General features: G+C 49.4%; 1 protein-coding gene across 8 annotated transcripts in view; it reads right to left on the bottom strand.

Annotated features, from left to right (window-relative positions):
- The window catches only part of FAM120B (family with sequence similarity 120B), an 89,535-nt gene extending 63,706 nt beyond the window's left edge, over positions 1 to 25,829 (bottom strand). Inside the window, exons 1-3 of one of the 8 annotated variants that reach the window (XM_047735241.1) lie at positions 25,702 to 25,829; positions 12,679 to 14,549; positions 6,458 to 6,638 (exon numbers count right to left, since the gene is read on the bottom strand). In XM_047735241.1, the coding sequence (XP_047591197.1) occupies positions 6,458 to 6,638; positions 12,679 to 14,517 (2,020 nt within the window). In that variant the 5' untranslated portion in view covers positions 14,518 to 14,549; positions 25,702 to 25,829. Of the gene's footprint in view, positions 1 to 6,457; positions 6,639 to 12,678; positions 14,550 to 14,689; positions 14,839 to 15,001; positions 15,792 to 22,484; positions 23,196 to 25,701 lie in introns of those variants that run through there. The other 7 variants (XM_047735240.1, XM_047735242.1, XM_047735239.1 and 4 more) reach the window with 7 other exon arrangements.
- Between the last annotated feature and the right edge of the window lie 211 nt (positions 25,830 to 26,040).

The following is a 26,040-nucleotide window of genomic DNA, read 5'->3' as shown; positions in this document are numbered from 1 at the left end:
AACACACACACACACACACACACACACACAGAAAAGTATCAGTCAGCCCTAAAAAACAATGAAATTTTGGACAGTATGGGTGGATCCAGAAGGTCTCACGCTAAGCGAAATAAGCCAGACAAACACAAATACCAAATCATTTCACTTGTATGTGGAATCTACAAAACAAATGAACAAACAGAAACATAACTCCTAAATACAGAGAAGAACGTGGTGGCTGCCAGAGACGAGGGGGGTGAGATGATGGATGAAAAGAGGGGAAGGAGATTAAGAGGCACAGACTTCCAGTCATAAAACAACCAAGGTATGGAGATGAAATCACAGCAAAGGGAACACGTCAACAACCCTGGAAGAAGTGTATACGGTGACCGGCAGCGACCAGACTCAATGTGCTGAGCACCTCATAATTTATACAAACGTCGGGTCGTCATGTTGTCCACCTAAAATGAATACAGTACTTTATATCAACTATACCTCAATTAAAAATTTAAAAATAAATAAATAAAACTGCCTAAATAGGAAAGACAAAATTTCAAAGGTTTTAGCCTGGTGTGCACTTTGAAACTATAGCAGAAATGTTTACAACAATTTGGTTAATCTGAATTAGAATGAAATAATCTTCTTAAATGCCTAAAAATCAAGAAAGAGAAGAGGAAACTTGAGTTTGGCAATTCCAAAAAAAAAAAGTTGATTTTCTCACTCGAACTTTCAATTTGCTCGGCTCTGTGTTAAAAGGGATAAAGATGAGAGAAGTCCTTGCTAGTTTAACTCCCTTCAAGCTGTAATATATTTTTTTAAGATTTTATTTGACAGAGAGATCACAAATAAGTAGAGAGGCAGGCAGAGGGAGAGGGGGAAGCAGACTCCCCGCTGAGCAGAAAGCCCGATGCAGGGCTCAATCCCAAAACCCTGGGATCATGACCTGAGCCGAAGGCAGAGGCTTAACCACTGAGCCACCCAGGCACCCCAAGCTGTAATATTTTATATGGAAAATGGAAAAATGACATGATCAAACTTGGTCTGCTATTCCCAAACAATAGACTCATCGATCCACACTCTACGATCTCCTGTATGTAATGAAGATATTTTCCCTGGAGCAAAGCTGTGCAATAGTCCACTCTCGCAGCCCGTCCCCAATGGAAGCTCCAGCTAGCTTCCGCTGACCACTCTCACTTGGCCTGCAAGGGCAGGGAGGGCCTGTGGGCAGACGTTGGGGCAGCAGCAGGCAAGGGGAGAGTGAGGAGAAGTCGTTGATTACAATCACTCAATTTTTAAGTTTAATAAACCATCTGTAATATAAGGCTGGTTTAATCTGTATTTATATATGGCCTGAGTCCTGAAAAAAATTTAAAAATTTCCCACACGTACTTTTTTTTTGTACAGACAGACCTCGGATATTAATAAGCTGCTGGCCTGTAGGCACTCTGTGAAGGCGCCGCATGCCTGGACTGCCCGTCCTGAGGCCACCAGCCTCCTCCAGCTGGGGGGGGGCTTCCCAGAGTGTCACTGAGCGAGCAGGCAGCTCTTCCCCAGCTCTGCTAACTACACAGACATAAAGGAGGGGAGCAGGACAGGCTCTGCCTTTGGCATCTTTCCAGTTCTTTTCTGTTTCCTAAAATATACAAGGCTTCACAGTGACATAGTAAGCGAAGACTTTCACGAGGAGACAGAGTTGGGATCTGAAGTAAGAAGTGTTATAAAGTCAAGGTGATGACTACGGGATGCTCCCCTCCTGGGGCCATAACACGACACGGCCATCGAAACAGCACACAATCCTCTGACAAAACACCTGTAGGAGTGTTGCCAGCCAAGCACCCCCACATCATCGGACGAGCTCTCCAACGTGTAGCCATAATGAGGGATCTATCCGGTGCCCGCGCCTTCTGGCTCAGACCTCCAGTGTCTACAGCTGTGCGAGTGTAAGAGGCTGGGTCTAGGGCGTAGGGTCTACACCCGTGGAGTTAAAGATGCCTTTGGTTCAAAAAAACCCTCACTTTAAACAAGTGGTTCCCACTTGTCCATCAGGCTGGGCTCAGAGAAAGCTGCTCAGCTCGTGCTCCTGCCATCTGCAATTCAACCATTATCATTACCCTTTCCCGAGGAAAGCTGCGCTAAATTCAAACAGTCCTGAAAGGCTAATATTCTAAACATAAACTCAAAAACATGTGTCAGTCACCTAATTTACACCAGGAATCTGCTGATGCCACCTGAACAGTTTCTGCTAGCTCAGCTGACAGCCAGTGGGGACAAGGGACATCAGGCAAACAAGCACATAAACCGTGAGAAGCTTAGAATGAAAAGCACACGTTTCTTTCAGAGAACTGACTTCTGATGAGGAAGTTAGTCTGGGGTGGGGGAGGTTAGTTTTTACGTTCAGAAGGGACAAACAGAATTAATCAGAAGACTGGCCCGAGCCAGAAAAACAAAAGTTGTATTTGTCAACATGGGTAAAGTTTCTAGAGCAATGCAAGTGAATGGGACCATTTGGGTGTAAAAAGGCTAAAGACGGTGTAAGGGCCTTCCACACGGTGGGGGTGGCAGAGAGCAGGGGTTGGAGCAGGGGCAGAGTAGGGTGGGAGATGGCAGAGATGGGGGCAGACCTGCCTGACCAGTCTTCTCACCGACACCTCCATTTCTGGACACATTTCTGCAGCCGCCGCATTCCTGAGCTGGACAGAGGCCCTGCAAAGACAGCAGCCTAGGAAGAGAGCGTCTGACCAGAACAAGAAAGTCTCTGAAACAAACATACAGAGTCTGCAGCTCAGGACTGCGTGACAGTCAAGGGACTGCAGCACAGAACACCAGAGCGGGCACTGCGCAGAAAGGAGCTTCCAAAATCTGAAGAGGTGACCCTGAGGACCTCGTTGAGAACTGAGCTCTAATGTGTCCAGAGCCAAACGCAGGGAGGCTGGACAAGACGACAACAGATCGGCCCCACCGTGTAACCAGCGGACCCTACAGAGCTCCACAGCATCAGAGGTCTACCAGCCAATGTGCAGAGACCCTCATTAGACACCTAGCACTCAGGTGACAGCCCAGGAAGGCCAAGCCCCAGGAGCAGGGCCATTCCAGCTCCAGAGTGAAAGTCCCCACAGACCCAGCCTAATAAAGCTTAAGGCAATCCCTGAAAGGATCAGGTAAATTTACTGCCTGACAGAACACAATACGCTTCACAGATCCAGAATCTTCTAGCCTGTGATCAAAACACAGTGGGTTTGAGAATAAGCAGAAACACGTGCCCCCTTATGAGGATAAAGTCAATTAACAGGCACAGGCCCAGAAGAGAGGGAGCTGATGGAATTAGTGGACAAGGTCTTGAAAACAGGTACTGCATAAATTTAAGGAATTATTTATTTTCTTTAAAGATTTTATTTATTTGACAGAGAGAGACACAGTGAGAGAAGCAACACAAGCAGGGGGAGTGGGAGAAGGAGAAGCAGGCTCCTCACTGAGCAGGGAGCCCGATGCGGGGCTCGATCCCAGGACCCCGGGATCATGACCTGAGCCGAAGGCAGTTGCTTAATGACTGAGCCACCCAGGTGCCCCAAATTTAAGAACTGAAAGGCAAACCTGAGCATGGGGGCGCAGGGGAAGAAGACTGAGACATTGCACTGGACGGGCCAACAGCAGAGCAGGTGTCATGGAAGAAAGGCTCAGCGAACCTGAAGCAAGGGCAGCAGGACTGACTCACATGGAAGCACAGGGAAGAGAGGCTGGAGGGCAAGCCGGGGTGTGTGCTGGGCAGCATGAGCAGTAAATCAAGCATGGAACTGGGAGGCCCGGAGTGAGGGGAACAACAGGCAGGAGACAATGTTTGATGGAACAGGAGCCACTCTTCCCTCAAATGTGAGAGGAAATATAAACTCCTTGGTCTAAAAAGCTCAGGAATCCCAAGCAGAATAAACAGAGTGTATCACTCCAAAGCTCAGCTCAATCAAACTGCTGGAAACCAGTGCTCGAGAGAAAAACCTTATGGACAACCGGAGGGAAACACACTTGTTACAGATGGGGAACAACAGTACGGACGACCTCGGTCACCGCGTGACGGCCAATACAAGCCAGAGACAACATAACATCCTTGCAGTGCTGAACAACAACAAAAGACCTAAAATTATATATACAGCAACACTATACTTCTGAAATAAAGATATTTTCAGGGGAAAAAATTAGGAAATAAAATGAGGACCAAAAGAAATGTAAAAGCAAGTTCTCTAAATAAAGCAAGCTGATACCAAAAGACATTTGGATCTACACAAAGAAATGGAAAGCACCAGAAATGGTGCACTTAAGAGACTTCTCATTTGTAAACTCCTCTAAAAGGCAAGTGACTGTTTAATATAATGGTTGGAAAATGACAGTCAATGGGCCAAATCTGATTTGCTTGTTTTTATACAGTCTGAAAACTATAATAAACTCACATTACTTTAGATTAGAAAATTATCAAGAGTATTTTGTGATAAAGGAGGATTATATAAAATTCAAATTTTGCAACCTGGGAAAAGTAGATTAAGCTTTACAGAGACACAGCTACACTCCTGTGACACTCGTGTCTACACCGCAGTAGCAGAGTGCACTTGTCACACAGACTACGGGGCCCTCAAAGTCTGAAATATGTATCATCATCTGGCCCTTCACAGAAGTTTGCCAGCCCCTGGTTTAAAGGAAAAGAATCCGATTAGGAGATTTAAAATGTACGCATAATCTCAGAAGACTACACGTAGGTGACATCCTTGACGTGACCAAGCACTCATGCAACGTTCTTGCACAAACCAAGATACGGAGATTGAGGACAAACCAGTGGTGAGCCGGGGACAGAGCCAGGAGCACACAAAGGGGCAGCGTGAGAGAGTTCCTTCATGGGGACGGACCGATTCTGTACCTGACATCGAACAGAACCCATAAGCTGCACACACGTAAATAAACAAATAAATGAGTGAGCGTGAAAGATGGCGAAACTGATTAAGGTCTGTAGTGTAGTTAATGAACCCGCACTAATGAGGGGTGCCGGGGGTTCAGTCAGTGAAGCTTCTGCCCATGGCTCAGGTCATTATCCCAGGGTCCCGGGACCCAGACCTGCATCAGGCTCCCTGCTCAGCGGGGGACCTGTCTCTCCCTGTCCCCTGCCCCACTCACGCTCTCTCTCACTCTCTTTCTCTCAAAGAAATAAAGACCTTTAAAAAAAAATTAAAAACTAAAAAATAAAAATCCCAGGCAAATACTCTACAACATAAAATTTTTTTCAGGATTATCTTTTTTTAAATCATGACAATCAATGAGAAATCACTTGTAGTTAAGAAAGAATACGGAGAAAGAACCACATAAGAAAAAGAAATAGAAAAAATTATTTAAATACTATCTGGTCCCAAAGTTTATTCCATAGGTTCTTTGGTTTCTGTTGTTCAGTTAGTGTAAACGTCTTTCTCACGCCTTTCTCAGGGCACATAGGCCTCTGGACTGGGACAGCACACGTGGGACAAGGCAGTAGGTGCTAAGACTCTAATGAAAGCTGGGTCCAGAGAGCCCCGCTGCTCCACAGCAACAGAGCCAAGGACAAGGACAGCACTTCCGTCTGACTGTCACGACCCACAGGCTCTGTAAATGCTTACTTCCTGGAACAACAGCGTGACATTAACACTAATATTGGTATGTCTGGAGAGAATGGCGTTTAGGCAAAAGGACCACAGACACGGTTTCAGTGGGATCTTACTGCTTCTGCCTCTGGTCCCAATCACGGTGTGCACAGCCCTGTTTCCCATCTAAGCGCTGTCCAGTGAGGCCAGAGTCCCTGGACGGCAGTCGCAGGTGAACAGGACCTCACCTCAGAGGTAATTACATGTGTGAAGCATCACTCATCTCTACTATGAAGAGCCTTTCTCTACCGCCACGCCCCCCAACTCTTCCCAAAACAGAGGATTTTCCAAATGGTGATGAATGCCCCCAACTTTCCTGCTCCGGCCACTGACGGTCCTCTCCCTACACTCTTGCTGTTGCTACACAAGGAAAATATAGATGAGAAAAACCTAAATACAAATACTCTAAAGGAAAATTTTGCTTATACTTTAAAATATGATGTACTAGATTTTATGGAATTGTTTTATGAAAATCACATTTGGAAGAAAAATAAGTAGACACTGTCTTCTAATAATAAACACACCCCACACTCCTGCAGGAGTACAGGGTGTTTTTCCAGAAAACACAAATCCTTTTAAGGAATAAAACTACAACATTTTATAAAAAACAACGCACTCCTCTTTTGATGAATACTGCTCAGCGGTCTGCTAATTAGAGCTGTCCCACGGCGATTACCCTTAACGTCGCACAGATGCGAGTGCTCTTCTCAATTACAGATTTTGCAGACACACAAAAACCCTTTTAATTATCTCTGTGTTCTGAAAAGAAGGCATCCGACTCGACCTGGTCTGTGTCTCGGGCCCCGCGGAGAGGCCGGGCAGCTCACCTCTGCCGTCCCCCAGCAGGAGGGCGTACACGCGCTGCCGCACGGGGCGGTAGACGAAGGCCTGGCTGGGCAGGGCCTGGTCCAGGGCGTCCTCCAGCGTGTTGCTGCACTCGATCTCCCCACTGCTCATGATGTTGTACACCAGGTAGCTCTCGGCCTGGACGTGATGCGCTCTAGCAACCTGCACAAAATCCAAACACAACTGCTTTCCCCTCGGAAACAAATGGTGACCTTCAGAAGGAAAAATCAACACCGGTGTTTTCAGGCCCTCGGAGGTGGGGTCGTGGTCCCTCAGACTCATGGCACGGAGCTGTCCCTGATTCCTTTCCTTGGCCCTTGGAGGCTCCAAGCTGTCCATTATGCCTCCTCCACCTCCTACCGCCCCCCGGACTCACCACACTGACCTCGGAGCACCCGGCCTTCTGTGCTCCTGTCGGGAGGCGTCACTATGAAAGACTCGAACGGGACCGAGCCCACTCCCCGCTCTCCAGCCCAACATCCTGTCTTCCTAGAAACAGGTCCAGTCACTGCCCTCCTCAAAGCACCTTCACCCTAACTTTCAAGGCCCCGGTGTCCTCTTCCCATGATACCAAGCCACCTCGCAGAAACCAGTCCCAAGAGGGCACCTTCTCTGCTCCTCAGGAATACTCACACCTTCTTCATCCACACTTGGGCTCCAGGAAAGGCGCCTCTCAGGGCCTTCCTGCGTTCCCACTTCATAAGCCCCTCTCTCATTAGGGTTCACCTTCTGCTCCCAACCGGAACTCACCTCCCCTTGCCTAATGGGGCTCATCCCACACGGGTCCTATAGTAGGTATCTGGTCTGACCTCCCCTAGTAAACTGAACTTTGCTGGGGTCACAAACTGTACCACAGTCACTCACCTGTTCAGTAATTCCTCACTGAGCAAACATGTACTGCACACCCCGTTTCTGCCTTGCAACCAGCAATGTGGGCACGAGGCAGGTGATGAGACACAGGGCTGCATTCCACTTTCTCCTTAAAAAAAGGAGCTAAGGGGCGCCTGAGGGGCTGAGTCAGTTAAGCCTCTGCCTTAGGCTCAGATCATGATCCCAGGGTCCTGGGATAGAGCCATGCATCTGTGCGTCTGGCTTCCTGCTCGGTAGGGATCCTGTTTCTCCCTTCCCCTCTCCCCCTGCTTGTGCTCACTCTCGCATATAAAGAAATAAAATACTTAGAAAAAAAGAGCTAAGATCAAAGGCCTATAGTAATCTACATACAGCTTTTTTTTTTTCTGTGAACTTTTCTTTTATATTTTATTAATTTATTTGACAGAGAGAGAGAGATCACAAGCAGGCAGAGAGGCAGGCAGCGGGGCAGGGGGGCAGGGCGGAAGCAGACTCCCCGCTGAGCAGAGAGCCTGGTGCGGGGCTCGACCCCAGGACCCTGAGATCATGACCTGAGCAGAGAATCCGATGCTTAACCCACTGAGCCACCCAGGCGCCCCCATGAAGAACATTCTTACTAGTACAGGAGTGATTTATCCAGATTACTACTCAAAATTCAAATCCAAACAGTCTGCCACAGAAGGCATTTAAAATGTGGTGTTAGGACAACTTGGAATGTCAAAAACTCTGTGAATCAGTATTCTTGTTATACATACTTTTAAGCAGTTTTAGTCATTTTGATTTGTTTTTGTAGAATGGAGTCTTACTCTATTCCTTTCGTTCTTCAGCTATAAAGCAGGTTTAATGAAAGTGCCAACCTCACAGAGCTCTCCTGAGGGTTAAATGCGTCAACGCAGACGGTTAACGAGAGTGGCACACAAGGCCTGGCCCACAGCACGTGGTCCCCAGTGTCACCACTGTTACGAGGCTGCACGTATTATCAAACGTCTATCTCCTTACTGAAATGTCTTGAAATCAGGATAGCAGAAAGCTTGCAACTTTAAGGTAAGGTTAAAAAATATTTTTTAAAGGATTGTTATTTGATTCTTTAATGGAAGTGAACTATTTCTCTATGTGCTCCTTTTGATACTGAATCTACCAACATTATAGTTATGTTTTTAACGATCCTTTTGAGGCAAAATAGCTTCTGACTTATTTTCCTATTCCCTCTTCCATTTGAGTCTTTTTCATTTTCAAGAGAGATGTATTTTAACAAATCTATCTAGAAAGTTGTAACAAACCGTATTCACCCTACCAAGAAACCTTCAATTTTGCCAAGTGTATAGAATCTGAGGGAATACAGGGTTTTTCAGGTAAGTTCTCTATAATTAGAACTTTAATTCACTAATTAGATCAGAATCATCTAATAAGTACCTTTTACCTCTGCCCTTAACTGTAGATCTATACAGCACTCCACACATGGAAAAACCTTAACATATTCACCTAATCTAAAAATCCTAACATATTAATTCAGTGTATCCAACATTATGGAAACCACATAGCTCTCTGGCCATAGTATGTGCCTAGGGTAACAGCCATGCGCTACAGCCTTCTACCAAAGGGTTTCTAGGAGACTGTGTGGGGTTGAAATACTTACGTGTTGGAATTAGGGTTACCTATCTGATAGGGCTAGAAGACTCCACTGTGAACAAATTTTAAGGAAAAATGTAAGGAGAACTGAAGAAACTTCACACAATTATCTTCAAAGACATCATGAAGCCCACAACCAATGAGAGAGTTGTAGCGCAGCCAACATGTGGTCCGTCCCTTCACAATGGCCCGACTTCCCCTGCAGGCAGGCTTCCCACCACTCTCCTCCCCTCTTCCCCATCCGAGGCTCTTCCACCGCCAAACTTCCTGAAGGAGCAAGCACCCCCCAGCTCTGGCTTTTGCCTCCAAAGTACTCTTCAAACCCTGCCCATCTGACCTCCACCAGGCCCCAGTGTGACAATGGCTCTCTCAGGCCTTGAACCCCTCCTAACTGCCAACCCCAACAGCCACGTGGCCCCGTTTCCACTTTACTCTGCAGCACCTGGCAGTCCTGGCCATTTCTCCTCTCATTCTTGAAACCTGCCTCCTTGGGTTTCCGCTGGGGTCACCATTCCTCATTCCCCTCCCGGTCGGACTACCTCTCTTTCAGTGGATGTTTTCAGAAGGCTCCATCCTACCCAATCCTCTCCTTGGAGGGTTTCCATGACCACGTACAGTCAGATGACTTCCAGATGGCTGTCTCCTGTCCAGTAATGGAACTTGAGGCCTGTTTTCTAAGCATCGGATGGTCTTTCCTAGCTGCCCTCTGTGTCAAACTTTTCCTCCCCAACCTTAAGTCATGGCGACTCCCATCTCAGAACACAGAAGGACGCTTAACGTCCATAGCAAGACTTACTTTTGAACGTTTCTTCCTTCCCTTTGCCATTGTCCTAATTCTAGCTCTTTTGTGTTCTACCTTGGTTTCTGCAACAGCCACACCAGTGCACTCTCTGCAGTATAACCAATGTTTCAAGAAACATGTACCTGATCACAGGTATATGTGATCAGGTATATCTTTAAACCCTCCTGTTTAAAGATATCCAATACCTCCTCAACGTGTATAAGACCAAGTCCTAAATTCTTTCATGATACACATACTGCCCTTTGTGGTCTCACCCAATCTGTCAGAACTCTCTTTGCTGGAAATTGGGTGAGATGACCAGAGTGTCCCATAAAAGAGCAAAGGCCAAGGACGGGTCCTCTTGGGATGGTGAATGGAAGTCAGGGTCCATGAAGAGCTCACGCCCAGAGAGGACATGTGCACGCCATACACAAATGGGAAATGAGTGTGAGTTGGGAACCAGCAGGGGCCAGGTCGTGCTCCACAGGAGCTCTGGGCCAGCCAGGAAGCAGACTGGCCCTCTTCCAGACAGGGAGGCAGCCTGCGTGCTCTACTTTGGCTCTGCCGTTCCTCTACCTGTGTGCCTTTCCCCATCCTGTCCTTCAGGCAAACTGCTCCAGGGGCTCCAAGGCCTACATCTCGTGCCACCTCTGAAGCAGGCCTAAGTCCAGGTGCAGGGAGGCTTCCTGACAAATTCCTCCATGCTCATGCCTCTACACAACTGACCGCGACGGTCTCACCCCTCCACATGTCATCAGGGAACACAGATGTCATCTCGTGAAGGGTCAGACTGGCAGTCAGAGGACTGGGTTCAAACCTGGGCTCTGCCAAGTACGAGCTGTGTGACACAGATGATGTCATTTAGCCTTTCCACACCCGTCTCCTCGTGTGGTAATGGAGGCAAGTGCGTCCAGCATCCGAGCCGTGGGACAATTAAGGGAAATAATGCGGAGAGTGCCCTCTGGTCACTAGTGGAGAATCCACTCTGCATGGTCGATATTAAACCAGCATTCCTACAGCCAACCTCATAGTAAAACCAAATGAATTTAAGCAAAGTTAGATTTAGTCCTTCTCTGTTCATTTTCCTGACTTTGAGTAATGAGTCTGTTCAGATGACTTCTAGTTCTCTGCTGGGATCTGGCCTCCCCACGCCCCCACCCCGCCCGCCCACCTGTACTTCCTCCTACTGTCTGACTACACTTCCACCTGGAGTTCTAATCCTGCCCTCCCTCCAATTTCTAACCCACATTCTTTTACTTCTATGAAGCACTTAAGGATGCTTCCAGGTAGGATAATTTTAACCCTTTAATACTTTTTCACCTATAACTCTCTTAACAGACACATCACATCCTACTTTTCACTATAATTTTTTATGTTAGCAAGTTAGCTTATCTGCTACAACGCAAGCAATAGAGAAAGAGGTGAGACTTTTCAAGACAGAAGAACCCATGGACTTGTACGGGAAGGAGGGAGAGCGTCACTCAAGGAGAGGCAGGTACAAGAGAAAAGGAATACAGCCTTTAAGGCTTCCTGAGCAGCTACTACAAGACAGTGTGACAGGCGAAAGGGGCTCCACAGTGAAAAGAAAGAAACAAGACCCCCGCCCTCACAGCACTGTTGCAAGCATGAAGTTCCAGTGAGGTGTATGTCACAGCAGGTGCCAAACGGCAGATGGCCAGGGGCCATCTCTGAGTGGGTGACCCCCCAGCCATGACAGAAAAGACTAGTAGGCATTACCTAGCATGGGGGCAGGGAGTTTTCCGGGAGGCAGAAGAGCACCTGCAGGGCCACGACAGACCAGCTGGGAAAGTGGACATGGTGAGGTAATGGCAGGCTGTAGCCGCTTAAGGCTGCTGTTTCTACTCTTCAAAGAGTTATGGAACCCAAACAAAGGGCTTTACTTCTGCATGCACCACAGTAAGCGGATCGGAAGGGGCCGAAGTCTACACAGAAGAGTTGTTAGATTCCTGAGTAATCCAGGAAAGCAGCAGCCTACACTAGGTGGTGAGACTAACTGACTAGTTACAGGGAGGGAAGAGTTATAAAAAACAGGAGAGAGAATTCCCAGGTTTGTAACTTGTGTAAGTGGACGGAAGATGGGGACTGTCGGGAATAACAGGTTTGTGGGTATGAGATAACATGTGTAGGGGCACTTGGGGGGCTCAGTGGGTTAAGCCTCTGCCTTCAGCTTAGGTCATGGTTGGCCTCAGGGTCCCGGGATCGCGCCCCGTGTCGGGCTCTCTGCTCAGTGGAGAGCCTGCTTCTCCCTCTCTCTCTGCCTGCCTCTCTGCCTACTTGTGATCTCTGTCTGTCAAATAAGTAAATAAATCTTAAAAACAAAACAAAACAAAAACAACAAAAAAAGAGATGATATGTGTAACCCACCTAACACAGAACCTCACACATGTGGTTAGTAACTAGTAACCCGCCATAAAAACCTCAAGGGCTCTATGTCGCTTTGAGAATTAAGTCCCAACTCCTAGTGGGGCATGTTAACAGTCTTCACAATCTGGCTACACTCCACGTTTTCCAACCTCTCTCCCCGTATCTCCCCTCAGACCCCGTACTCCAGCCTACTGGTCTACCTCGTACCCCAAGGCAACACGTATTTGCCTACTTGTTACCTAGTCCAGCTCCCACAAAGGTCTGGTTCACTCCTACCTCTTCAGGAACATCTCTCTGTATTTAGCCCAGTGATCACTCTCCTTCCAATTCCCAGAGCTCTCTTCTAGGACAGGCAGGCACCAATATGAAGCATACTTTATAATGTGAGCTGCCAGTGCACGTGTCCTACCTACTAACTACACTGCTAGGTCCTGCCCTATGTCCCCCACAGTGCCTTAACTATGCAAGAAGTCAATATTCACTGGCAAATCCATCAATCCGTCAACGGGTATATTTTCAATCATGACATCCCAGATTCAGATAGGCATAGCTACATACCTTTAAGATTTCAGGGTCTGAAACCATAGTTACTTGTTTGACTTCAGGCTCCATATGCATGCGGTCTTGTTTAATTGCAGGGTCTATACACATGGGTGCTTCCAGTTTAAATTCAGGATCTGCCCCTAGAGGTAACTTTTGCTTGACTGCAGTGTATGCATATATGGGAACTCCTTGCCTAGATTCAGGATCTATACAAATGGGAACTCCTTGCTTGGGTTCAGGGTCCGCACACATGGGAACTCCTTGCTTGGGTTCAGGGTCTGCACACATGGGAACTCCTTGCTTGGGTTCAGGGTCTGCACACATGGGAACTCTGTCCTTGGGTTCAGGGTCCACACACATGGGAACTCCTTGCTTGGGTTCGGGGTCCGCACACATGGGAACTCCTTGCTTGGGTTCGGGGTCCGCACACATGGGAACTCCTTGCTTGGGTTCGGGGTCCGCACACATGGGAACTCCTTGCTTGGGTTCGGGGTCCGCACACATGGGAACTCCTTGCTTGGGTTCGGGGTCCGCACACATGGGAACTCCTTGCTTGGGTTCGGGGTCCGCACACATGGGAACTCCTTGCTTGGGTTCGGGGTCCGCACACATGGGAACTCCTTGCTTGGGTTCGGGGTCCGCACACATGGGAACTCCTTGCTTGGGTTCGGGGTCCGCACACATGGGAACTCCTTGCTTGGGTTCGGGGTCCGCACACATGGGAACTCCGTCCTTGGGATCGGGGTCCGCACACATGGGAACTCCTTGCTTGGGTTCAGGGTCCGCACACATGGGAAATCCTTGCTTGGGTTCAGGGTCCACACACATGGGAACTCCTTGCTTGGGTTCAGGGTCTGAACTCATGGATACCACCTGCTTGTGTAAAGTTATTAAACCCTTGGGTTTTTGGAAAAACCACGGAGATTTCTGTCCTGGCAAAAGATAGGATGCCACACCCTTATAAAAAAGAGCTTTGTTTGGTCCCAAAGGTAACATCTCTTCCAGCTTTTTCTCACCCTGATGCAAGTGAAGCACTTTAGCGATATGGTCTGCTACAGCTAAAATAATGTTACCCTTTTTGTCAAAGTTCTCCTTGAGAGAGGTATACGAAGACAAGCATTTGTACCGAAAGCTCTCAAACATGCCCTCTGGGATTATGTCATTGCCAAGTAGGCAGGCCAGAAGAGGAAGGTCTGCTAGGCTGATAGCCAGACTCTCACAGAGCTTCTCTCTACAGAGCATGACAGTACTAAGACTCTCCAGGCAGAGGTCACCAATTGAAAAGTAGGGACAAGTGTCATAAATTAAGTAGTCAGTGTCTTCTCCAAGAATCCCAAGACAGTTATTCCGGAGGCCGTAGGAGGCCACCTCATAATCAGCCTCCTGTAAGGAACACAGGGTTTCCTGACCCAGGGTCTTCAAAGCAAATCGCGTGAAGATGGCCAGCCCCGATGGGATGAAGAACATGTTTCTGCCTGGCTGCTCCCTGTGTGACTTGATATAGTGGAAAATCCTGGAGATCTCCCTATTGTTCTTGAGCCTCCGTTTCACCCACTCATCTCTCTTCTCCTGCTCCACCATACCATCAAAGAAGAATACCAACTTGATGCCAACAGCTGTAAAAGTCTTGACAAAATCCCGCAAAGCAGAAAAGTATTCCCGCCACTGGCCACCGCAGATCCAAGATTCGGGAGTATACCAGTATCTGAGACAACACATGGCATCGACCACAATGGTAGGAGTACTTCCAGGGTGCTTGTTTCGGTGGTGCTCCGCCAGCTCTTTGAAACTCACCACCGTACATACGTGGGGGCAGGTACTGACCACAAACCCCTGCAAACCTCTCACGCCCATAACTGAACTCCCGGAAAGCTCCTGGAAAGGATCTGGAAAGGAAAATAAATTAGTAATTATGGCATTACCACTGGACATATGACCCCTTTCAAGCAAACACAAGACAACATTCAATATTCACTGTCTAGCTGCAAAGCACTCCAGCACTAACAAGATATGGAACATGACACACCTGTTAGGAGCCTGAAGCGCTCTCACTAAAGAGGAAGAGGCTCTTCACCCAAGCAGGAGTCGGCCGGGCTGCCTTCAGCAGGGCCACACAGCACAGCAATGGGCCAAGATTCGCATGAAGGCCCTCATTCAAGGGATTTCTCAACCGAACTAAAAACAAGGCAACAGTTTTCAAAGAAGTAGTGTTTCCCATCTAGGAACTCAAGACCAGAGTTAATTCTGAAAACCTAACCTATATAGAAACATACACTATCCATGTTTCTCAGAATAATTTTGCTGAGTGAAGAAAGCTAGACCAAACGGGTGTACATACCAGAGGACCCGTCTGTACGAAATTCGAGTTCACTGAGAGTGGGGCGGAGTGGCAGCACCAGAGAGCAGGCGCTGGTGGCCCGGCACGGGGCAGGCAGGAGGGAGGGATTTACACAATGGAAACTTCCGGGGTGATGGATATGTTCACTACCTCAACTGTGGTAATGGTTTGACAGGTGAACACATGCTAAATCTTGTCAAGCTGAACACTGTAAAAAAAGTACAATTTACTGTCTATCAAGTATACCTGAATGAAGCTATCAAAAAGATAAAAATTCACAATGCCAAATTTCTGTTACATCTGAGTTGGTGACGGACTTTGAACAGAAAACCGCCCGCTCTGAAGCACAGAAACACGGTGGTTCCGAGTTGGAGCTCAAACTCTAGAGAAAACCGAAACAGAGTATCTTAACGTCACTGGTCAGAAAAAATTCCATGACGACATTTTGATCTTAACGGCCTACGATTTTCACTTTGGTTTTAAGACTCATCAGGGCCTCACATCCACTGACGAAACAAACAAAACGTCCTTATTGCACAGGCAGCTCCAGAGAACAAAGGAAGCCTCTCCAGGCTCGGGACTGAGGGCGACAGCCAGCAGCCACCCACACACACCCGGGAATGACGACTCTGGCCTCACGGTGCGCAGGCTTCCCGCCACACAGCACCGCGCACTCAAGACACAGAATCTCCAGGCTCCGAAACAACTCTGACAGGCAAAAGACGATCAGCTCCAGCTCACAAACGAAGAAACTGCAAATGATCTACGACATTGAGAAAGGCACCCTCACACGGGACTCTTTTTAAGAACTTACTGCTTAGGGACACCTGGGTGGCTCAGTTGGTTAAGAACTTACTGCTTGTTCACAGACACTGGCCCCTAAAAAAATTTGAAAAGTTATCTGTTTAATTGCCATTAATATTGAAAATATGGAAGCATGGAGTGGACATAAATTTCACACTTGTGCGCTGACCTTCAGCGAAATCTCGCTTGCTAGGTTATGAAATGCAGCGGAACACACGCGTCCACAGACCCCAAACTGCCGGAGAGCTCTCACCAGCCAAGCTTCTACCCTGGGAACACTCCCCAGGTGTGAGAGGTTTTTTTGTTTTTAAAGATTTTATTTACTTATCTGACACAGAGAGACAGATCACAAGCAGGCAGAGAGGCAGGCAGAGAGAGGAGGAAGCAGGCTCCCCGCCGAGCAGAGAGCCCGACGCGGGGCTCGATCCCAGGACCCCGGATCATGACCTGAGCCGAAGGCAGAGGCTGAACCCGCTGAGCCACCAGGCGCCCCCAGGTGTGAGTTTCTGAGGCAGAGACCAGACTTCCTACCAGATGACTTCGATGCTGGGTTACAGCCTGGGCCTCTGGGTACGGACCCTGCTCACAGGCGCTGTTATTTCTGAAGCCAGGCTGGTCTTTCTCAGGAGAGTCCAACGCACTACTTTGGTGCAGGTTTGGAAAGAGAATGAAGAGCACAGAGCAGGGTGCGCAGAGTGAGTTAAAAGCCAGGCTTAGGGTGCTCAAGCCCTCAGCCGTTACTCCACGGCTGGCTGCAAAACAGCGGGCTTGGCCCACGATGACCGGCCAGGTGGCACATGGCACGGACTCGGACGCCCACTCTCGTGGGCCCAGAGTGGCCGCTTCGTGTCCCCCGGAGCACAGCGCCCGGGGAGACCTGCCCGCCGAGCCCACCAGTGGCCAGGGCCACCTCCTCGTTAGTCACTGGCAGCTCAAGACACACGTGAAGCTCAGGCTGAAACGAAACAGAACCTGCCTTCAGTCCCTGCTCCCCCGGACAGGGGCTGCGGCTTGAGCGGCGGCTCTGCCACATTTGGGTTGGCTGCCTTCCCTCACCAATAAAAAGGGATTTTTGTTTCAAGCATTTTTCTCCTAAAACTGCAAGTGACAACACTGAGTTGCTCAAAACACTCTCCTCTTTATTTGGGAGAAGTCAGGCTCAGCCTCTGCTTTGATTTTATTCAAATGTTTCCTCCTTTCCCACCCAGCAGTGAAAAGCTCACTATTGTAATGAAACATGTACTGGGTTTTCCTCTTTCACACTGCCAATTTCTCACATTCTGAATCACAAATTACCGCAGGAATGTTACGTTACAATGTGCTCTTCTATGGCATTTACAAAAAAAAAAAAAAAAAAAAAAAATTGGGTAAGCAAAGACCTGGGAACGTGGGACACTGGGTGCTGCCTTCCGGTGTCGCGGCGCTCAGAGCTCAGTGCCCCTCAATGCACTTAGTGTAGTGGGACATAAAATGCCCCCCAAAAATAAGTTCTGTGGCTATTACCTTTCTTTTAAGATTTTTTTTTAATGTTGCTCAGAGCATACAGAGTTAACCCTTGAACAACATGGGTTGAACTGAGGGGGTCCACTTATACCTGGATTTTTTCAATAAAACAGTCCAGTCCTGTAATGTACTACCTCTTCCTTATGATGTTAATACTGTTTTCTCTCCTCCTCCCGACTTTATTGTAAGAATACGGTACACAGGGGCGCCTGGGTGGCTCAGTGGGTTAAAGCCTCTGCCTTCGGCTCAGGTCATGATCCCAGGGTCCTGGGATCGAGCCCCGCATCGGGCTCTCTGCTTGGCAGGGAGCCTGCTTCCTCCTCTCTCTCTCTGCCTGCCTCTCTGCTTACTTGTAATCTCTCTCTCTGTCAAATAAATAAATAAATAAAACCTTTAAAAAAAAAAAAAAGAATACGGTACACAGTACACGTCACACACACACTGTGCTAACCACCCGTTATCAACAAGGCTTCTCCTCCACGGTCGGCTATCAGTGAAGTTCTGCAGGGTCAGAAGTTATTTGTGGATTCTTGGCTGTGCCAAAGGGTCAATGCCCCTAACTTCTGCACTGCCGTAGAGTCGACCCCACTGAGGTTTTTCATTCCTTAAAGGCAGTTTTAAGGATCTTTGCAAATATATGTGTATATACACGTATATACAGTCTTCATTATTTAAATATAGGTTGTTTAGAAAGAAGACAGATGGCTCACTCGGGAGGAGTCTTACTGCCCAAAATGCAAACCGAGAATCACCTCCATTAACGTGGCCTCCTCAAGGCAAACGACATCACTCTGTCATATCCCCAGTACCCAGCACGGCGTCCAGCATGGCAAGGGCCCAGTCACTGCTTGTGGATGAACGAGTACACGGAGGCATCCAAGGGCAGGTACACAAAGAGAAACAAGGAACCAACAGGTCACAGACTCCGACCGTAGGCAAAGGAAGAGCAGGAAGCAGAGTCACTGGCCTCAAGGAGTTGACAGACTGGTTTGGGAAGCAAAGCTTCGGCACAGGGAAGTTTCTGAGCAGGGGCCGGCAAGGCAGCAGCACAGTGGGAGCGAGGCCCAGTGCAAGGGGCCTCACTTCTCGGAACAGCTTCCTTCCACACAGGGGGACCAAGCCCAACATCCCAGGTTACCAGAAAATGAGGCAAATGAGGAAAAGAGGAGGCCAGAAGCTCCCTTATTCACAGTCTATCCACTGAGACATACCAACCTGTCCGCCACCGCCGGTGAAGGGGCCAGAGTCCCTCGGGACACAGGGACAAACGGACTCAGGGAAAGCCCACAGATGGAAGGGGCACGGACGGACAGATGGATGACAGACACACCGCCTACGCGGAGAGCAGGGTCTGCAGGACGACCAGAAGCAAAGCAGTGCCCACCTTAAAGCATACCCAGCAGCATTAAAACGCAGTTCTCCAAAGCTAGGAGACAAGCCAAGCACACACACATTAATGAGCGAGCCCCCAAGTTGGGAAGCTAGTTCAGAGGTCACTGAAGAGCTGGAGTCGATGGAAATAAACTATTTTCATTTAGAGACAAATCAGGTTCAAGTCCTACAGAGCAATAAAATCAAAACCTTTGGGTTTATCAGAGAGAAATAATTTGTATCTCTACAAGACCAAAGTCTACAAACCAGCATGTAACATCAGTGGCTGGGCCCCAGTCAAGAGTAACCAGCCAAGTCAGGGAGCTACCTTTGGTCAGAAGACAGAAGAGCATGGGGTGACTGTGTTGAACAATGACCCATGTGACGGTGACAACACAAGCAACATGCAGTCCTTTTCCCCGGCTTCATTTCCGGGTCTTAGACAATGTTTCTTCCGCTGGTAACACGCTGGCTGGGCCTAGGCGCTCAGGGAGGGCCGCACATGGCTTGATGTGGAGCACCTGGGGTCTGCCCTTCTTCCCTGTCTCCCTCTAACCTCTCCAGAAACAGAAACGTAGGGGACCCCTTTAACACAGCAAGGCAAGACCAGGGACTAAAAACTCCCAAAAAATGAACGCTAACCCCATCCCAGCATAAGGGACCGTGTTAGCTCCGTGTTTACTGAGTATCAACGAGCGCACAATCCAGGTAAATTGAGTAAACTGAGAGGGTGGTCTCCATGCTTCAGAGGACCACCACCCTGGGCTCATTAAACTACTGACCAGAGGCTCTCTGGGACCAGATTTCAATCAGGCTCCTCTGGGCCCTCCTCTCCACTAGGTCTCAACTTTGGGCTCCCATGTACATCCTGGCTGAATCCCGTTGCAGCACGAGCACTGCTGAGTCTGTCCGGAGAAAACCCCTACCCTGATGGTCACCCTCAAGAAGATCAGAGGCTTCATTCCCCTCAGTTCTCGGGACCCCTTCCCTCTGCCGGCCGCACATCCCCAGGTGTCTGTTGCCTTCCAAGCTGCCGGTTCTCTCCCCCAGCACAACAGCCTTAAATAAAGTCCTCCTTACTGTTTTAGCAAGGGTCAGAGTATCTCTTCTTCAAGACTGCATCTCTAAGAAGCTTAGTCAAGTGAGAAGTGGAAGGCCTATAGTTATTATGACAGACATAGTGTGTCTAGGTACAGGCGTCCAGACTCGGGAGGTCCTGGAGGACCCTCCAGCAGAGTCAGGCCATGGCCACGTGCCAAGACTCGGAAAACAGAGGCAAGGCTGATGTAGACACTCAGGACTTGGTAGAATGACCCCTCTTAGCTGCGTCCTAGGGAGAAGTGACAGCAACTAGGCGGTACAGTACAGCTGATAAAAGGAAAGGCTCTAGAAGTTCAAATTCTAACGTCCACTAAATAGCAGTAAAACTCCAAGCACGTTACTTTATTCTATAAGCTTCATTCTTTATATCTATAAGGAGGGTTATAAAAGCTACTTCATAAACTCTGATGCAATTTCACTTATATTACAAATGTATTCATAAAACATACCATCAGTTGCCTAAAGCTTAGTAAAATCAGCCCAGCACCAGTCAAAATTTAAATCAAAGCCTTGCAAGTTTTAGTGAGGTTTTACTGTATTTATAATTTTTCAAGCTAGTTTACTTTAGTATCACAAATGTATTTATTTACAAAAATTTGTTTCTAATTTTAAAAGTAGGTAGCTCTGCAGAAAATTCAGAGACAGCACAAAGGAAAAAAACAAAACCAAACCACCTGTAATCTCATCTTCCAAAGATTAACGACTACAGCAATTTTAGAGTTCGTATTTCTAGTCTTTATTATTATTTTTTTTAAAAATCGGGATACTCTTGTCCTTCTGTAATCTACTTTTGTGTCTTCATTTATCATGAATATATTCCCAAATCACCGTGTTAACATTCTCCTCTAGTGTTATTTTTAATGGATGCCCAGTGCCATAAGTGTGTATCCCATCTCTGTATATCAATCTCTGAGTACATCTGGAGCATTTCCTTGGGACAAATCTTAGAAATTGCTGAGTCAAAGTAAGAGCACACATGGTGATCCTTTTTCTTCCACGGGGTATCATTTGTAGCTGCCACTCACTAATACTCTGCTCTCCTCCACACCACCAGGTGCTCTTGTGTGAACGTGAATCTGGTTTGCACCTTTAGCAAATACCTTTAGTCACTTACCAAAGCAGACACTAGCTATGACCAAGACAGGAGGGCCCTGCCCTCAGCAACTCATACTCCAACAGGAAAACATTCAACCCACAACAATCACTTGGGCAGAGCTGTAGCTCAGGGCGGGGGGTGCTCAGCAGGGAGACCCAACCCAGATCCAGGATCCACAACAGCTATCCTGAGCAAGGGCACTGGTGAGCCTGACGAAAGGACAGGTGCGGCCAGAGCCAGACAAGGAGTTGGCAGAAGATGGGGAGGCCAGGAGTCATAAGGAATGAGGATTTTTTTAACGTATCTTTTTGTAGATTTTGTGATACCTTTTTCTATCAGTAAATGGAGGTTTTAAGGTGCTTAAAATACCTGTCCTACTAAGCAGTTTAACCTGGAACTTTATTTATATTATAAATGTATATTTTATTATAAATGCTTGAGGACAAGAAGAGGAAAAAGAAAAAACAACCACACACACCAACTCTCAGTATGGCTAGAACTCTGATGCACAGAAAGAAGACTGAGGAGATGAGGCTGCAAACAGGGCCAGACACCTGTACCTGGACTTGACCCCAGGGGAAATCAGATATTGGTCAAGGCTGTAAAGCAAATCCTACTTAGAAACACTGCCCTGACTCCCTGGAGAAAAGATGGAGAGAAGCAAGACGGAGGATAAATCAGGGACCCTGGTAGACTCTGTGTGTTCTGGCTGCCCAATATCCAAACACCTATTTTGGAAGAACTCAAAGGGATGCGGTCCTAATCCTTTTTGCAAAGAAAAAGGAGGCACAGACCCTTTTCTGGCCCTCACACCCTTACCAAAGACAAGAGTTCTAAATTCCTGTATCTGCTCAGAAAATCGCTCCGGCCCCGTGCTAGCAGCTATAGACACAGCAACAAACCAGACAAAGTCCCTGACCAAGAAATGAGCCCTGAGAGTGGGAGTGAAAGGCACAGAGTCCAGCAGAAAACAAAGTCCAGCAGTGTGTACACGTGTCAAAATGCACCACGTTGTCTACAAGCCCCACACCAGCCATCTCTAGTCCCACCGGGCCGTGATCAGTTTGTTCCAACTCACGAAAGGCAGGCCATGCGGTACCAGCAAATACCAAAGAGCTGGTGCCGGGTAGCAGCCAGCAGCGTGCGCTGCGTTAGGGGACCTGCCTGAGGTTACAGACACTGACAGCAAAGCCCACATTTGAACCCGCCGGCTTCCAAAGCTTGTGCATCTTTCACTAGGCCACACGCCCACCTAAGCGCCCATCTGAGTGATCTGGTTGCTGCCGGCTGCAGTGCTGGAATGACCACATCAGTCACGGCAGAACTGTCCTCCGTCCAGAGAGCTCTCCTTCCTGAAGGTTCTCCCAGTCACAAGGGCACTCACAGACTCATCAGGACTGAGGGGACAACCGAGAACACGGGGCTCTCCCCTAACCCTCTGAAGCTTTGCAGAACCCCTTAAAGGGCAACAACACACAATGTGAGAACCAGGGCCACTCACTGAACATGAATAAAGATGCACGTATGCCTGTAAAAATTTATGCTTTTATCTACAACTCAGGATAAGAATGCAATTTAAATTCATGAGTCAAAGCTAAAACAACTTACTCATATGACACCTCTCCAGGCTCTTATTTATCACGTACGGACGCTTTTCTACTCAGTTCTGACACCGAGCTCCTACGTCCACAGTAGAGAAAAATACAGAAAGGGCATCTGAGGCAGCAGGTGGGTACCGACAGTAGCAGAAACTGCTGAGAGCTGACATAACAGGAAAACTAAGAAAACCTGAAAGACACAAAAACTCCAAACAAGTAACAGGGCAACAGCTGTCCCCGCCTCAACAAGTCCTACAGTATTTACATCATAACAAATTCTGTTTAAAATGTTTACATGAGACCATTAAAGAAAGCTTACACTACATCCTGCACATTCTATTAAGCAGGGAAATAACATATTTTAGAAAGACCGCCATCCTAGATGGAAGATTTTGGTGCTTAATGGGCAAAGCCCCAAAACTATGCAGAAGACTCCGCTGTTTCAAAAAGGCTTACATCTCTCTTACCCTGGCTGACAGCAGTTTTACTACAAATGACTCTACAGTAACTCACCACCCTCGGGGCTGCAGCACAAACAGAACAGTACACGGCTGCATGCTCAGGGCACTCTGCGAGCACACGTGGGAGTCCACAGCAGACAGGCAGGCTGACGGGCATAGTAACCGAGTCCACCCTACAGCAAACGTTCCATAATAACAGCAACGAATTCCCACGTTTTGAGTAATGTTTGTTTATAAGCGGGGCGCCTGGGTGGCTCAGTGGGTTAAGCCGCTGCCTTCGGCTCAGGTCATGATCTCAGAGTCCTGGGATCGAGCCCCGCATCGGGCTCTCTGCTCGGCGGGGAGCCTGCTTCCTCCTCTCTCTCTGCCTGCCTCTCTGCCTGCTTGTGATCTCTCTGTCAAATAAATAAATAAAATCTTTAAAAAAAAAAAAATGTTTGTTTATAAGGAAAAGGGTGCTCAGGAGCTGGTTGGTTTCGGTTGGCAATGGCTCTGATCTACGGTTTGACTGAAGACAAATCATTTAATCTCTTTGTAGATCATTGATTCCCTTTTTGGTAAAACTTAAATAATGATTTACCTCTCAGTTTGGTAGATCTTGAACTACTACTACAAAATCCTTTAAGAATATCATATTTTTTATAAATAACTTAAACCTTAAGTAACATGTTTTTAGTCTCTGAAAATTTTTCCAACAGAACACCTTACAAAGACAGACATCTAAAAGCAAATTAAAATAAAGTTATTTATACTTGTTATAAAGCTTTATAAAAATAACTGATAGCATCAGGACTGCCTCGTTTTCAAACTAACAAAAGAAAGCATGCAATGAATTCCGGATTTGCCAACAGCTCTAGCTTCTGTAACGATAAGAGCTGCCTGTAAGACCTCAATTAGCTGGACGTTCCCCTTTCACCGTTAACCTTTTCTTGAAAGAGCCGGGAACCCAGCAGTGAAGTCAGTCAGTACATGCACTGCTGCGGATGCACTGAGATGGGTCTTCCGCATCTCCCTCCCCGAGAGCAAACTAAAGCCAGGTTACAGCAGGGGTCTGGTCCTCTCCACTCCTTCCTCTCCCCGCCCAAGCCTCAATAAGGGGCACACACAGGAAGGGGGTGTCTGAAGGACCAGAGCGCAGTACCAGGGCAGCAGGGGGAGGTGAAGGGCTAGTTTCATAAGGATTCAAGTGCAGGGCGGGCAATCTACACAAACGGGATCGTGCGTTTCAAAAAAGACTAAATTACAAACACAAGACCTCTGAGGTCTTTCCCAGTGCCTTGGATGGGGCTCACGAGAGGGAGGCACCCACGCCTGATCTTCATTAGCTTTATATAGTAAGTCTACCTCCTGACACCATGAGTCAGGTTCAGGGACAGGGCAGAACCTCAGAATACGAAAAAGCACAGGTGCCCTCGATGTCACCGACTGCCCTCTGGTCCATCTAACAGAGGAGAAACCCGCGGCCAGGAGGGATCCCAGATCTCCGCAGGTCTGGAAGGCCGGGCAGCCAGGAATGACACCAAGGAAGGGAGCCACCGGTGAGGTGGTCAAGAAGCGTGTGTACCGAAGGTGAGCAGGGAGGGGCTGGGCGCAGCCGAGGTCTTGTCGGTGCTTTCCGCAAACGCAAACGCAACTCGTAAAGGGGGCAGAAGGGGTGTTCCGAGACAACAGGGACCACCTGGCGGGGGAACCAGGACTGCAGAGCTCCGGGATGGCAAGCGACGGGTGCTGAGGAAATGACCACACACAGCGCGGGCGAGGCTGTGCGGGTGCAGAGAGGGTCGCCACACGGGGCAGGTCCCCGAGCACAGGCAGCGATCAGGCCTCGAGAAACAGGAGGATGACACCGCAGGAGCCCGGGGTGCTGCCGCGGACCGCACGGCACCGGGGAACGGACAGGAACCCGATGTCGCAGACTTGCTCCCCCAGCTTCTCTCACGCTCGGAATCATCTCCTCAGACGCTCCAGCCAAAAATCTGGACGTCATTCCCGGGACCAAAGGCTCCTGCCTTCCCCGCCAAGCTGCTCTCCACGGCTGTACTCGGGTTTTCGGTTCCAGGACGTCTCCCTGCAGGCCGGCGGAGGCCTCTTCTCCTGGCGCAGGACACTCACCCCACACCCGCCCGGCGGACCCTCCGCGGCCCCCCGCCCCGAACTCTCTAGGGCTTCCTGCCATGCCCTCTCGGAGCCGCGCGTCCCTCCTCCACCTCCCCGGACGCTCGCGCACACGGCCTCCTCCGCAGGGAGGAGCGGCCTCTGGCCCGGCTTCCACCGCCCAACTCCTCCTGCGCGGACGCCCTCCCGCACGGACACTCCCCGGGCCTCGCCCCGCGGCCGCCCGCCCCGCCTTCCTTCCGGCAAGGGCCCTACGGCCGCGGAAGGGCACCGCAGCTCTGCGCCGCAAGCGCGCGGGTCGGAGGACGCCTCCGGGGACGACACCGCAGCTGCGCGCCCCGGAGCCGGCGCCCATCCCTGCGGGGAGAGGAGGGTCGAGAGAGCGCCGAAGAGGAGAAAGCAAGGGGCACAGCCGCAGGGTCGGGCGGCCGGACGTGGGGTGCCGGCGACGGAGAGGGCCGGGGGGCAGGCGATGGGCGGCGAGTGCCCCGGTGCCCGGAGCGGGGCGGCGGGGCTGCGGGCGGGCAGGGCCGCTGAGGGCTCGGACCCGGGCCCCGCGACGGCGGAACCGCAGAACTGCGAGCGCAGCGAGCCGAGCCCTGCAGGCCGAGAGCGGCCCGGACGGCGCTGGCCCCGCAGGCCCGGCCCTACCTAGAGATGCGCCAGCACAGCCAGGGACGCGCCCGCACCGCCCTCGGCCCAGCCGCAGCCTGCCGCGCACTTCCGCTTCCGCTCCGAGCGCTTCCGCCCCGAGCGCTTCCGCTCGCGGGACGGCCCCGCGCTGGAGGGGGGAGGGGGCGGGGCCTGCGAGGTCCGGCCTCGGGACGCCGCGGGAGTGAACTGCGCAGGCGCCAAGTCCGTTGCCTCGGAAACCGCGCGTTGCTCGGAGCTCGGGCCGCGCGCTCCTCCGGCCCCGCGTGGGCGTCGGCAGGGCGCAGCCTCTTTCCGCTCCCGCCGCGCGCTGCTGCGCGGGCGCCGGGAGGGTGGCCG

Source organism: Lutra lutra, chromosome 6, assembly GCF_902655055.1.
Source record: "Lutra lutra chromosome 6, mLutLut1.2, whole genome shotgun sequence".
NCBI classification, from domain to species: domain Eukaryota; kingdom Metazoa; phylum Chordata; class Mammalia; order Carnivora; family Mustelidae; genus Lutra; species Lutra lutra.
This window is presented reverse-complemented; position numbering and strand designations above follow the sequence as displayed.